General features: G+C 47.4%; 1 protein-coding gene across 1 annotated transcript in view; it reads left to right on the top strand.

Moving 5' to 3' along the window:
* Window positions 1-3,595: 3,595 nt before the first annotated feature.
* Window positions 3,596-14,900, top strand: part of lama3 (laminin, alpha 3) — a 511,887-nt gene continuing 500,582 nt past the window's right edge. Inside the window, exon 1 of the mRNA XM_070889172.1 lies at window positions 3,596-3,848. Within this exon, the coding sequence (XP_070745273.1) occupies window positions 3,603-3,848 (246 nt within the window). The 5' untranslated portion in view covers window positions 3,596-3,602. The remainder of the gene's footprint in view (window positions 3,849-14,900) is intronic.

The following is a 14,900-nucleotide window of genomic DNA, read 5'->3' as shown; positions in this document are numbered from 1 at the left end:
CACTGATCGAGACGCTCAACAAAGGCTTCCCAATCATCACCCTCAACAAATCTCTCAAGAATACCAACAGCAACCATTACTGCGTGAAAGTTCGTGATCCGTTACTTGACGCCAATTCTTATGTTCAGAATAACTCCACAAGACTGTATTGTAAGCTCAAACTGTTGTGAGCTTGGTCTCTTTAATGTGACTCCAGAGTGAGGAAGCAGCATGGTAGATTACCTTTTATACCTGCTTGCCCAGGGTGCACAGGGGACCCTTAGGTCTCCCACAGGTGTGCCCCCTAGTGGCAAGTCTTACATATTGGTGAGGTTTACATACATACATAACAGATTACTTGGTTTTATAATTAGAGGAATAGAATATAAAAGCAAAGAGATTATGCTACAACTTTATAAATAACTGGTACAGTATTGTGGACAATTTTGGGCATCATACTTCAGGAAAGATGTAAAGGCCTTAGAAAGGATACAGCGGCAGTTTACCAGGATGTTACTAGGGATGAGAGACTTCAGTTATGAGGAGAGGTTGGAAAAGTTAGGACTGTTCTCCTTGGAACAGAGAAGGTTAAGAGGTGACCCAATAGAGGTTTTCAAGATGAAGAGAGGTTTGGATAGAGTAAATAGGGAAAAACTATTCCCTCTGGCGAGTGGGTCAATAACCAGAGGTCGTCCATTCAAAATCGTCGGCAACAGATCCAGAGGGGAGATGAGGAGAATGTTTTTCTTTCAGAGAGTTGTCGGGATCTGGAACGCTCGGCCTGGAAAGGTGGCAGGAGCTGATTCCATGCATCATTTTAACGCGAGTTGGACAGATACTTGAAGATGAGGAATTTACAGGGTTACGGACAAAAAGCGAGGATGTGGGACTAAAGCACGACTGCTCTTTCACAGAGCCAGCAAAGGCACGGCAGCCTAAATGGTCTCCTTCTGTGCTGTGAGTCCTGGTGATTCACTCTCTGCTGATTGGCAATTATTCCTGCAAAGGGAAAAGGTACAGGTGCATTTTGGCCACAAACGTCATCACACTTTCCCACCAGTTGATATTTGTGACCAAGTCAAAGAGAACTCATCATAAAACAAGGTCCAGGTTGAGAACAAGGCATTGAGTCCATCAAAGGCCATCTCTCCAATACATGATTTCTTGCTCCATGGCATCTAATTGCATTTTGAATAACCCAAATGGTTTTGTCTCTCATCATATCATCATAGGCAGTTGCTCGGAATCGAGGAAGACTTGCTTCCACTCTTAGCATGAGTCCTTAGGTGACTGAACAGTCCAATACGAGAGCCACAGTCCCTGTCACAGGTGGGACAGGCAGTGGTTGAAGGAAAGGGTGGGTGGGGAGTCTGGTTTGCCGCACGCTCCTTCCGCTGCCTGCACTTGCTTTCTGCATGCTCTCGGCGATGAGACTCGAGGTGCTCAGCGCCCTCCCGGATGCACTTCCTCCACTTAGGGCGGTCTTTAGCCAGGGACTCCCAGGTGTCGATGGGGATGTTGCACTTTATCAGGGAGGCTTTGAGGGTGTCCCTGTAACGTTTCCTCTGCCCCCCTTTGTCTCTACTACCTTGCTTGGTAGACTATTCCAAACATTTATCACTCTTTTAAGTAAAGCCATTTTTCCTATCTAAATTAATTTCTTTAATTTCCAGAGTGAGGGATTTAAGGAGTGAGTGAGGGAGAGCAAGGGATAATTCGAGGGAGAGAGGAAGGGAGGAAGGAGAGAAGTGATTTGATCGAAGTTTTCAAGATAGTAAAGGGAACTGATAGGGTAGATAGAGAGAAACTATGTCCACTGGTGGAGTTTGGGACTTTAGGGAGTTTAGGGGTGGGCAATAAATGCTGAGCTTGCCAGTGAACGAATAAATAAAATAAATAACATTGATTCAGATATATGCTATGCTGCCATACAGGGGACGGGGGAGGGGACATGACACCAAATATATAAAGGATAGCTGTAAATATAAATATGCACGATCATTCTCTCTTTCTTTCTCTCAAATGATTCCTACTTCACGGGGCTTCCGAATTATTAAAGCCCAGCTTTTGTGAAAACGCCCTGCAAAGTGAACTTCATCACACCCGATCGGGTTTAAAACAAACCTCAGCATTCAGCCGACCAGGACAGAACATTTTCAACAGGTGTGTTCCAGAAAGGAAATAATGTACACAGCATGGAGCGACAGGGCTGCGACCCATCAAAAGGGCTTCCAGGGGCGGAGGCTGAATGTTGCAGCTCGGCTCGGGATCAGATCACAACATGAAGAACAGTTGGGCATTTTGCTGTTGTTGTTGTTGTAAGCCACCAAAAAAGTTGGCGAATCTTCCTGTTCACAGCCCTGGCTCGCAGCCGGGAAGCTAAAGTGAGCTGCTTCACGCGGAAAAGTTGGCAACTTAGATTTCCCCAATCGTGTTGGCGGATATAAATCCCTTGGTCGGGGAGAGTGATAACAGGGCAGCTGATAGCAGACTGCTTTTTATTTTATCAATCTAAAGCTGATGGGAGTTGCTGCTGTGGTAAAGTGATATTTAAAAGTATATAGTGTGACCTACCTCGGAGGGTACACAAAAGGGTCATGTTATTGTGGAGAATCAGATAGAAAGCGCTCTTTGCACACATGTTCACTAACAATAATGGATTTCACAATCATATAGCACAGGAGACCATTCTGCCCATTGTACCTCTGCTGTCCCTGTGTGGAATAGCTATCCGAGTAGTCCCTGCTCTTTGCAAATTACTCCTTTTCAAGTATAGGTTCAATTTCATAGATATGCATCTAAGACTTAAAAAGTGCAGCCTTTCAAAATGAAGAATTCAGTTATCCAGCCTAAGCTTAATTTAGCAACACAGCGTTGCTTAAATGCATTGCACGAAATGAAATATGAAATAACAGTGTATGATAATGTGTGCCAGTCTACACTGGAAGTAAAGGGCCGGTAAAGAAAGAATGTCAGGCACTCTTGCTGAAAGAAAAGGTATGTTGGGGCTTGTACTTTGACTTGTATTCCTTCATTTCATTCCCTGGCCGTTTGCCAGCAAGCTAAATGTGCACACGCAATATTTTCCAAACACTTTTATATGCGATATCGCCCCCCCATTCCATTAAAATTAAAAGCTCGGTTATCATGGGAAATTTACACAAATACATTTTGCAGAAAGTAGACTTGATCCACCTTTCTTGTGTATGTGAATTTCCAGTTAGTTAGAGTGCGATGCCTGACTCGTTATTATAATGACATGTAATTACACTAACTACACGGCAGTGCAATTTAATTCATATTAAAGCAAATTAATCAGAAAGGAACTGACAAAAAAATTACATTTAATAATCTGATGTAAAAAAAAACTTTCTAGGACAATTGGTATAAAGTCCGAATATATATTTATCTTAAAATGTAAACGCTGATAGCCAATTAGTATTTTTTTTAACTTCTAAATATAGAAGTTTGAAACAATGATTATTCGCAACTTGTGCAGCCAGGATTTCCTCGCAGTCCCAGTTCCTGGGTAGATGAGGGTGTGTGTGGTTGGGCTGTGGACTAGGAGCAGAGCTCCAGTGTTGAGAGAGAGAGAGAGAGAGAGCGCCCAGTGACTGTGAAACATGGCGAGAGGGGCGAGGGGAGCATTGCTGCTCTGTGCTGCCCTGTGTCACTTTGCAGCCAGCCCAGAGGCGCCGGACCGCGTCAACGGCTTCAGCCTGCACCCGCCCTACTTGAACATCGCCCAAGGGACCAAGATCGCGGCCACGGCCACTTGCGGGGAGGACGGATCGGGCAGGCCGAGGCTGGACCTCTACTGCAAGCTGGTGGGAGGACCAGCTGCCGGAGTCTTCAGCCAGACTATCCAGGTACAGGACTATAGAGTGCGTGATCACCCTCCTCCAGAGAGGGTCATTCCTCTGACTGAACGGTCAGAGGAATGCCAGTCCAGGGAGATTTGTTTTACTCAATGTAAGGGGAAATATACAGGGCGGTGGGGGTGTGAGACGAATTGGATCGGTCTTTGGCACAGGCACGATGGGCCGAATGGCCTTCTGCGCTGTAAGATATGTGTGTGTATTCAACTTATAAAACGTTTATTCTATATGAATGCCCGTGCTGGTTCGATATGTTGGTCTAACATTGTGAAGGACAGTCTTATAGAATTGTTAAAACCTGTCCGTGCAAACGTAAACTCGGGCAAAAGAAATGGTGGGAGGCCACAGCTGTTTGTGTGGATGGGACAGGAGGCTGTTCTTGTGTGCTCGACATGCATCTACTGCAGTTTATACCCAGGAGACCACCAGCGAAATTCCCTCACCCCCCCAACGTGTGAATTACAAGTGCTACAGAAACACGGCAGAAATGCCACTTGCGCCGCAGCAAACTTATTAATTGAACCAAATGAAAGCTGGGTCTGTAAGCTAGATATACAGGGCATGCTGGAGTAATATTTCAAATTAACACCGATAGCTACCAGCCTTAAAATGGAACAGAAACAACTGCAAATTCCGGAAATCTAATATCAAAGCAGAAAGTGCTAAACATAAGGGCAGCATCTGCAAAGAGAAACCCCAGGTTATTATGTTCGGGGTTGATTCACGTCACTCAAACTCTTCTGGTATTACACCCGAAATATTAACCTGTATTTTTCCCGGCTGACTGGCTATGTCCTGCAGTTTCAGCAATTTCCGTTTTAATTTTTATAATACCCAAGTTTTCAATTAGATTGGGACGGACTTAAGCTGACAAACTGTCTTTTGCTTAGTTGCACGCGTACATTCAAACATGAAGTTTCTCCCATGTGCTTCTTGCTGCAATGTGCCAAAGGCATCAAGGGGTATGGAGAGAAAGCAGGAAAGGGGTACTGAGAGAATGATCAGCCATGATCTTATTGAATGGTGGAGCAGGCTCGAAGGGCCGAATGGACTACTCCTGCACCTATTTTCTATTTTGCCCCAGATCAACTGCAAATTGTTCTTCGCCTATTGCAACATTTGGGGCTCACCATGGGTCACATCACGATTGGGTCACATGATGGGCTACATAATTGGGTCACATAATCAGTCACACAATTGGGTCACATGATACGATTGGTCACATGATATGATTGATCAGATGATTGGGTCACATGATTGGTCAGATGATACGATTGTTCACACGATTGGGTCATTGGTCACACAATTGGTTCACATGATCGGTCACACAATTGGGTCACATAATTGGGTCACACGATATGATTGGTCACACAATTGCGCCACATGATTGGCCACACGATTGGGGCACATGATTGTGTCATACGATATGATTGGTCACAATTGGGTCACATGATCAGTCACATGATTGGGTCACACAATATGATGGTCACATGATACGATTGGTCACTCATTTGGGTCACATGATCGGTCACATGATTGGGTCACATTATATGATCGGTCATATGATTGGGTCACATAGAAACATAGAAAATATGTCACGTAATATGATTGGTCACACAATTGGGTGAGATGATCAGTCACATGATCGGTCACATGATTGGGTCAGATGATCGCTCACATGAATGGGTCACATGATTGCATTACATGATATGATTGGTCACACTTTCCAATTGGTCACATGATTGGGTCACATGATTGGTCACGCTATTGGGTCACATGATTACGACACAATAGGACTTGGTGTTGTGCGCTGGCGAAGATTTGCGCTGAGGCGGTGACTATAGAAATCATTCATAACCCCTTGTGTTGTGCTTGTGTGGAGGCAGTGGGGTACTTTTCCAATCAGGCATTCGGTACGGCAACCGATACTGGTTCATTGATTTCTATGGCTGCGACTATTTTGTCCAGCAAAAAAAAATCACCGTTTGTCAAAATGTAGGGGGTGAAATACCCTTGCTGTGCGCCTGTCGTTAGCGAGGAGTTAGAGGAGGCATGAAACTGGTAGCGCCCCGCCCCCGCTGATAGCGCCTCGGGCTGCTGCGCCTTCGGCGGTGACCTATTTTCTCCACGCGGTGGCCCGTTTTCGCCCCGTGGCAGAAATTGGGCAGCGCCCAGTGAGGCGATGTCAGCACCAGCCTCACAGGTCGCGGACCGGGCCGCACTTCGCTCGCGAGCGAAACTTAAAGGGGGGAGGTGCGAGCCACTGCGCGTCACTTTTAAAAAAAACTTATATGTCGGGTCTTTCTCTTCCGATTTCGCGGGGTCCATGCCGCGATCATGCAGCCCGGCACTCCATTTCGGTGCTGGGCTGTAGCCACAGCACCCGGTGGCTGAGTGGAGACCCATCAATAGCCGTGCAGTCTTCGCAGCGACCCTTCCTTTTAATGGAAGGGGAGAGCCCGTGGAACGCGTAGCGTCTGACATTCGCCCGGGTAGCGCCCCTGAGCCCGCCCCGAGAGCAAATGTTGTGCGCAATGTTGTGCTGCACTTCCTGTCAGGGGCGGTAAGCCCAATTTCGCTTCCGGGGCGGGACTTCTGCGGCTCGGAAAGGTTACCATCCCCAACTGGAGCGATACTCAATTTCAACTGAGTGGTCGACTGCCAATACAGTCATGAGCCCATTAAGGGAAGGGGACAGAAACGAATGGCTTAAGAAGGATAAAGAAGAAAAAAAACGAATAAAGGCAATGGACTCAGGACTGTATTGGCAATCGGCCACAACATCCTCCTCCAACGCTTCCCTGCTGTTCAGATGAGTGGGACCATCCTCGTCAGGTTCCCCTTTTACCTATCTAATCATAGATAGAGATTCTCCTTCAATGGCTTCTCTTGCTGCCTTCGCACCAGTATCTCTGGAGTCCCCCAACGATCTATCCTCAGCCCCATTCTATTGCTCATCTACATTTTGCTCCTCGGCGACATCATCCGAAGACACAATGTCAGGTTCCTATGTGCGCTGATGACACCCTGGCCCCAGCTCTGTCTCACCATCACCTCTCTCAGCGCTTCCACTGCCTCTGTGTTCTCAGCCTGCTTATCCGGCAACTAGTCCTGGATCAGCCGCAAGGCATTGTCTTCAGTCGCCGTCGTAAACCCCATTATTTCACCACAGATTCCATCTCCTTCCCTGGTCACTGTCTGAGGCTGAACCGGACTGTTTACAACCTCAGCCTCCTATTTGACCCCAAGCTGAGCTTCTGACCACATATCCTCTCCCATCACCAAGATGGCCTACACACACACCACCGCAATATTACCAGTCTCCACCGCTGCCTCTGCCTATCTGTTGCTGAAACCCTCATTATCTTTGACTTGACTCTTCCAATGCTCTCCTGGCCAGTCTCCCATCTTCCACTCTCCATAAACTTCAGCGCATCCAAAACTCTGCTGCGTCGATATTAACATTTTCATCCTTGGGTTCAAATCCCTCCATGGCCTCGCCTCTTCACATCTCTGTAACCTCCTCTAGTCCCACAAGCCTCGGAGATCTCTGCGTTCCTCCAACTCTGGCCTCTTCCGCGTCCCTCACTCTCTTCAACCCACCATTGGTGGCCGTACAGTCAACTGCCAAGCCTCTAAGCTCTGGAATTCCCTGTCTAAGCCTCTCCGCTTCACTCTTCCTTTAAGATGCTCCTTAAAACCTACCTCTTTGATTAGGTTTTTAGTCACCCATCCTAATATTTCTTTGGCTCAGTGTCAATTTTTATCTGATAAAGCTCTGTGAAATGGCTTGGGACGTTTTCCTATGATATAGAAACATAGAAACAGAGAAAATAGGTGCAGGAGTAGGCCATTCGGCCCTTCGAGCCTGCACCGCCATTCAATGAGTTCATGGCTGAACTTGCAACTTCAGTACCCCATTCCTGCTTTCTCACCATACCCCTTGATCCCCCTAGTAGTAAGGACTACATCTAACTCCTTTTTGAATATATTTAGTGAATTGGCCTCAATAACTTTCTGTGGTAGAGAATTCCACAGGTTCACCACTCTCTGGGTGAAGAAGTTTCTCCTCATCTCGGTCCTAAATGGCTTACCCCTTATCCTTAGACTGTGACCCCTGGTTCTGGACTTCCCCAACATTGGGAACATTCTTCCTGAATCTAACCTGTCTAAACCCGTCAGAATTTTAAACGTTTCTATGAGATCCCCTCTCATTCTTCTGAACTCCAGTGAATACAAGATCTCCAGTGAATACAAGAATATAGGCTCTATATAAATGCAAGTTGTTGAGTATTTCAACGCAAAAGTGGAAATAGAACTTAGCAGTTGTATTGGTGATCTATTTCTCAACCACATGACTGCCCTCGACATCAAGGCAGCATTTGACAGTGTCCTAGGCCCAACTATCTTCAGCTGCTTCATCAATGACCTTCCCTCAATCATAAGGTCAAAAGTGGGGATATTCGCTGATGATGGAGCAGTGTTCAGTTCCATTCGCAACTCCTCAGAAATTGAAACATAGAAACATAGAAAATAGGTGCAGGAGTAGGCCATTCGGCCCTTCGAGCCTGCACCGCCATTCAACAAGATCATGTCTGATCACCCACCCCAGCACCTCCCCCCTACGCCCCCTCCACACCCCCCGACCCTCCCAGTCGCAAGGACCACATCCATCTCCCTTCCGAACACATCCAATGAACTGGCAACAACAACTCTCCGTGGCAGGGACCCCCACAGGCCAACAACTCCCCGAGTGAAGAAATCTCTCCCAATCCCAGCCCCAAACAGCCCACCCCCCATCCCAAGAGCGTGCCCCCCTCCCCGGCTCCGGACCCACCCAACACCAGGAACACTCCCTCCACACCCAACCCGCCCCGTCCCGTCAGAATCCTTCCCAAATGGCAAACACCCCCGGATGTCGAGCCCCCAGCCCCGGCCACCCCGGAGCCACGCTCCCGCGACGCCAACCACACCACATCCACCAACCGCCATCTGCGCAGTCAACCCGCCCACCCCACTCTGAACACTCCCCGCACCGAGGCACAGAGCCCCCAGGCCCGCCCCTCCAACACACTTCGTCCCCCCACCTCCACCACTCTCCCCTCCATCTCCCGCTCCCGTCTCCCCTCAACGTCCCTCTGCCTTCCCGGCACAGGCTCCCATCTTGGGGGCGGTAACCTTCTGGGGCAGGGAACTTTAGCCCCCAGCATGGAAGTCCTGCTCCCACCGCAGAATTGGCCTTACCACCCCTCAATGGAAGCGGAGTGCAATTTCCCACACTCCATGAAGTAGTCTGTGCCCGCATGCAGCAAGACCTAGATGACATTCAGGCTTGGGCTGATAAGTGGCAAGTAACATTCGCGCCACACAAGTGGCAGGCAATGATTATGTCCAACAAGCGAGAGTTTAACCACCACCCCATGACATTCAATGGCATTACCATCGCCGAATCCCCCACCATCAACATCCTGGGGGTCACCATTGACCAGAAACTTAACTGGACCAGCCCAATAAAGACCGTGGCTACAAGAGCTGGTCAGAGGCTGGGTATTCTGGGGCAAGTGTCTCACCTCCTGACTCCCCAAAGCTTTTCCACCATCTACAAGGCAGAAGTCAGGAGTGTGATGGAATACTCTCCACTTGCCTGGATGAGTGCAGCTTCAACAACACTCAAGAAACTCAACACCATCCAGGACAAAGCAGTCCGCTTGATCGGCACCCCATCCACCACCTTCAACATTCACTCCCTCCACCGTGGCTGCAGTGTGCACCATCTACAAGATGCACTGCAGCAACTCGCCAAGGCTTCTTCGGCAGCAAATCCCGACCTCGACCACCGAGAAGGACAAGGACAGCAGGCACCAGGGTATACCATCACCTCCAACCTCTCTTCCAAGTTACACACCATCCTGACTTGGAAATATATTGCCGTTCCTTAATCGTCGCTGGGTCAAAATCCTGTAACTCCCTCCGTAACAGCACTGTGGGAGTACCTTCACCACATGGACTGCAGCGGTTCAAGAAGGCAGCTCACCACCACCTTCTCAAGGGCAATTGATCTTTACGGTGCGACAACTGCAAGAGAAATACAGGGAACAGCACCAACCCTTGTACATGGCCTTCTTTGACCTTACAAAGGCCTTTGACACAGTTAACCGCGAGGGACTATGGAGCGTCCTCCTCCGTTTCGGATGCCCCCTAAAGTTTGTCGCCATCCTCCGCCTGCTCCACGATGGCATGCAAGCCGTACTCCTGACCAATGGATCCACCACAGACCCAATCAACGTCCAAAGCGGGGTCAAGCAGGACTGCGCAATCGCGCCAACCCTCTTCTCGATCTTCCTCATTGCAGTGCTCCATCTCGCACTCAACAAGCTCCCCATTGGAGTGCAACTTAACTATAGAACCAATGGGAAGCTGTTCAACCTTCGTCGCCTCCAGGCCAGATCCAAGAGCGTCCCATCCTCTGTTGTCGAACTACAGTATGCGGACGATGCTTGAGTCTGCGCACATTCAGAGGCCGAACTCCAAGTCATCATCAACATCTTCACCGAGGAGTACAACAGCATGGGCCTTGCACGAAACATCCGTAAGACAAAGGTCCTCCACCGACCTGACCCTGCCACACAGCACTGCCCCCCAGTCATCAAGATCTACGGCGTGTCCTTGGACAATGTAGACCACTTTCCATACCTCGGGAGCCTAGTATCAGTAAGGGCAGACATCAATGACAAGGTTCAACACCGCCTCCAGTGCACCAGCACAGCCTTCGACCACCTGAGGAAGAGAGGATCAGGCCCTCAAATCTGGCACCAAGCTAATGGTCTAGAGGCCTGCAGTGATACCCACCATCCTGTATGGCTCAGAGACATTGACCATAGACAGTAGACATTTCAAATCGCTGGAGAAATACCACCAACGATACCTCCGCAGGATCCTACAAATCCCCTGGGAGGACAGACGCACCAACGTCAGTGGTCTCGATCAGGCCAACATCCCCAGCATCAAAGCACTGACTACACTCGATCAGCTCCGTTGGGCAGGGCCACATTGTCCGCATGCCCGACACGAGACTTCCAAAGCAAGTGTTCTACTCGGAACTCCTACACGGCAAGCGAGCCCCAGGTGGGCAGAGGAATATTTCATGGACACCCTCAAGGCCTCCTTGATAAAGTGCACATCCCCACTGACACCTGGGAGTCCCTGGCCAAAGACTGTCCTTAGTGGAGGAAGTGCATCCGGGAGGGTGCTGAGCACCTCGAGTCTCGTCGCCGAGAGCATGCAGAAAGCAAGCGCAGGCAGCGGAAGGAGCGTGCGGCAAACCAGTCCCACCCACCCTTTCCCTCAACCACTGTCTGTCCCACCTGTGACAGAGACTGTAATTCCCGTATTGGAATGTTCAGTCACCTGAGAACTCACTTTTAGAGTGGAAGCAAGTCCTCCTCGATTTTGAGGGACTGCCTATGATGATGAAGGGCAGTTAAGGATGAGCAATAAATGCTGACCTTGCCAGCGATGCCCACATCCCAGGAACGAAAAATGAAGAAAAGTAACTGGAGGAATGAAAGAACATACAGGAGGTGGTTTTATTCACCTTATTGTGTTTAGCTTGTTGAGTACAGATGCACCTCAGGGTGTTTACTACACAATTAAGTTTTTACCATAAATAGTCAAAAATGCAACAAATAAATTCTAACCACGAACCTCAGTTATTTATCTTCAATAGCTATCGTTTCAGAAACGCCTACCTACATAACAACAGTGGCTGCACTTCAAAGTCATTCATTGGTTCTACTTTGGGATGCCCTGAGGATGAGTTAACGTGCTATATAATTTTGTAATTCTTGCCTTTGCAGCCGAATGTTGTTACGGTGAGCACTTGTGAGCAGAGTGTTCAGATGTTCCAATGTTCCTTTTGGCACGGCTGAGCAATGGCTTTCAGAGTGTGCATGGCTCCTGCCTCACACTGTGTGGAGTGTAAATGCACCGTTCGGCTATAAGTAGGGTTGAAACCTGGATAAGGGGTAAGCCATTTAGGACCGAGAGAAATGAGGAGAAACTTCTTCACCCCAGAGAGTGGTGAACCTGTGGAATTCTCTACCACCAGAAAGTTGTTGAGGCCAATTCACTAAATATATTCAAAAAGGAGTTAGATGTAGTCCTTACTACTAGGGGGATCAAAGGGTATGGCGAGAAAGCAGGAATGGGGTACTGAAGTTGCATGTTCAGCCATGAACTCATTGAATGGCGGTGCAGGCTCGAATGGCCTACTCCTGCACCTTGTTTCTATGTTTCGATGTTTCATGGACACACCAAACTATTTGAATAAGATAGGGTGATGTATGAACTTGAAAGCTGCTTTAGCAACTAGAGTGAACCCTATGTGATAGTCACTCAGCTGTGGCCCAGTGGATAGCACTCTTGTCTCTGAGTCAGAAGGTTGTGGGGTCAAGTCCCACTCCAGAGTCTTGAGCATAAAAATCTCAGCTGACATTCCAGTGTAGTGCTGAGGGAGTGCTGCACTGTTGGAGGTGCAGTCTTTTGGATGAGACGTTAAACCGAGGCCCTGTCTGCCCTCTCAGATAGACGTAAAAGATCCCATGGCACTATTTAGAAGAAGAGCAGGAGGGTTCTTCCAGGGATCCTGGCCAATATTTATCCCTCAATCAGCACCACTAAAAAAACCAGATTATCTGGGTATTATCACATTGCTGTTTGTGGGAGCTTGCTGTGCGTAAATTGGCTGCCACGTTTCCTGCATTACAGCAGTGACTCCACTTCAAAAGTACTTTGTTGGCTGTAAAGCGTTTTGCGCGCCCTGATGTCGGGAAATACGCTATATAAATGCAAGTCTTTCGTTTTTACTAATAATTCCAATAAAGAATTCAGGAGAAACGTCTTTACTCAGAGAGTGGTGAGAATGTGGAACTCGCTGCCACAGGGAGTAATTGAGGCGAATAGCACAGATGTATTTAGGGGGAAGTTGGATAAATACATGAGGGAGAAGGGAATAGAAGGATATGTTGATAGGGAGCGATAGTAACTAGAGTGGGAGGAGGCTCGTGTGGAGATTAAACACTGTAAACCTGTTGGGCCGAATGGCCTGTTTCTGTGCTGTAAATTCGATGTAATTATTAAATCCATGTAAGTCTACAGAATTATTATTATAATTAAGCCTTTTTAATCAGTAGAGACATATTTTTTAGTAGAACTTACCCTGAGCTTGTGGTGCAAAATCATACTTAAAATAAATTATGGCAACATGTTTCAAAATGACTAAAGGTCTAATTAGACGCATTTTTTAAGTGAATTTGATTAAAATGTTGTGAGGTTTTATATAATGCGGTGAATGATTAGGCAGGGAGCTTTGCCACAAGAAAATGAGCTTAGTCTGTTAGTGTTTTACTGTGAAATGGTTTAGTTTTATTATGTTTGGAAATGTGGTGAGAATGAATCTTTTCATTCCTGTTTACCTCACCGTGGAGGACAGGAATTTACTGTTGTGTTCAGATTTTTATTTTTTGGCAAATGAATCTTTTAGGCTTGAGTATTCTGTGTAACGGACACCGGGTACATGTTGATTACATTGTTGGCTAACAATTGTCCAGATAAGAACGGGCAATTTTTGATTACATTTGTGCAATGTAGTGATTGAAATTTGGAGATTTGAGAAAGAACAGTTAAGAATATAATACGCAAGATGAGGCCATTCAGCCCCTCGAGTCTAATCCCCCATTCAATTAGAGCATGTCTGATCTGTATCTTAATTCCATCCACCCACCTTGATTCCCTAACTCTTAATACCCTTGCCTGAAAGCAGTGACAGGATCGGTCCAAGTCAGCATGGATTTATGAAAGGGAAATCATGCTTGACAAATCTCCTAGAATTTTTTGAGGATGTAACTAACAGAGTGGACAAGGGAGAACCAATGGATGTGGTGTATTTGGACTTTCAAAAGGCTTTTGACAAGGTCCCACACAAGAGATTAGTGTGAAAAATTAAAGCATATGGTATTGGGGGTAATGTACTGATGTGGATAGAGAACTGGTTGGCAGACAGGAAGCAGAGAGTCGGAATAAACGGGTCCTTTTCAGAATGGCAGGCAGTGACTAGTGGAGTGCCGCAGGGCTCAGTGCTGGGACCTCAGCTATTTACAAATTACATCAATGATTTAGATGAAGGAATTGAATGTAATATCACCAAGTTCGCAGATGACACTAAGCTGGGTGGTTGTGTGAGCTGTGAGGGGGATGCTAGGAGGCTGCAGGGTGACTTGGACAGGTTAGGTGAGTGGGCAAATGCATGGCAGATGCAGTATAATGTGGATGAATGTGAGGTTATCCACTTTGATGACAAAAACAGGAAGGCAGAATATTATCTGAATGGTGGCAGATTAGGAAAAGGGGAGGTGCAACGAGACCTGGGTGTCATGGTTCATCAGTCATTGAAAGTTGGCATGCAGGTACAGCAGGCGGTGAAGAAGGCAAATGGTATGTTGGCCTTCATAGCTAGGGGATTTGAGTATAGGAGCAGGGAGGTCTTACTGCAGTTCTACAGGGCCTTAGTAAGGCCCCACCTGGAATATTATGTTCAGTTTTGGTCTCTTAATCTGAGGAAGGACGTTCTTGCTATTGAGAGAGTGCAGCGAAGGTTCACCAGACTGATTCCAGGGATGGCTGGACTGTCATATGAGGAGAGACTGGTTCAACTGGGCCTTTATTCACTGGAGTTTAGAAGGATGAGAGGGGATCTCATAGAAACGTATAAGATTCTGACGGGACTGGACAGGTTAGATGCAGGAAGAATGTTCCCGATGTTGGGGAAGTCCAGAACCAGGGGACATAGTCTTAGGATAAGGGGTAGGCCATTTAGGACTGAGATGAGGAGAAACTTCTTCACTCAGAGAGTTGTTAACCTGTGGAATTCCCTGCCGCAGAGTTGTTGATGCCAGTTCATTGAATGTATTTAAGAGGGAGTTAGATATGGCCCTTACGGCTAAGGGGATCAAGGGGTATGGAGAAAGCAGGAAAGGGGTACTGAGG

This window comes from Pristiophorus japonicus, chromosome 1 (genome assembly GCF_044704955.1).
Source record: "Pristiophorus japonicus isolate sPriJap1 chromosome 1, sPriJap1.hap1, whole genome shotgun sequence".
NCBI lineage: Eukaryota > Metazoa > Chordata > Chondrichthyes > Pristiophoridae > Pristiophorus > Pristiophorus japonicus.
Note: the sequence above shows the minus strand (reverse complement) of the source record. Positions and strands in the feature narration are given on the sequence as shown.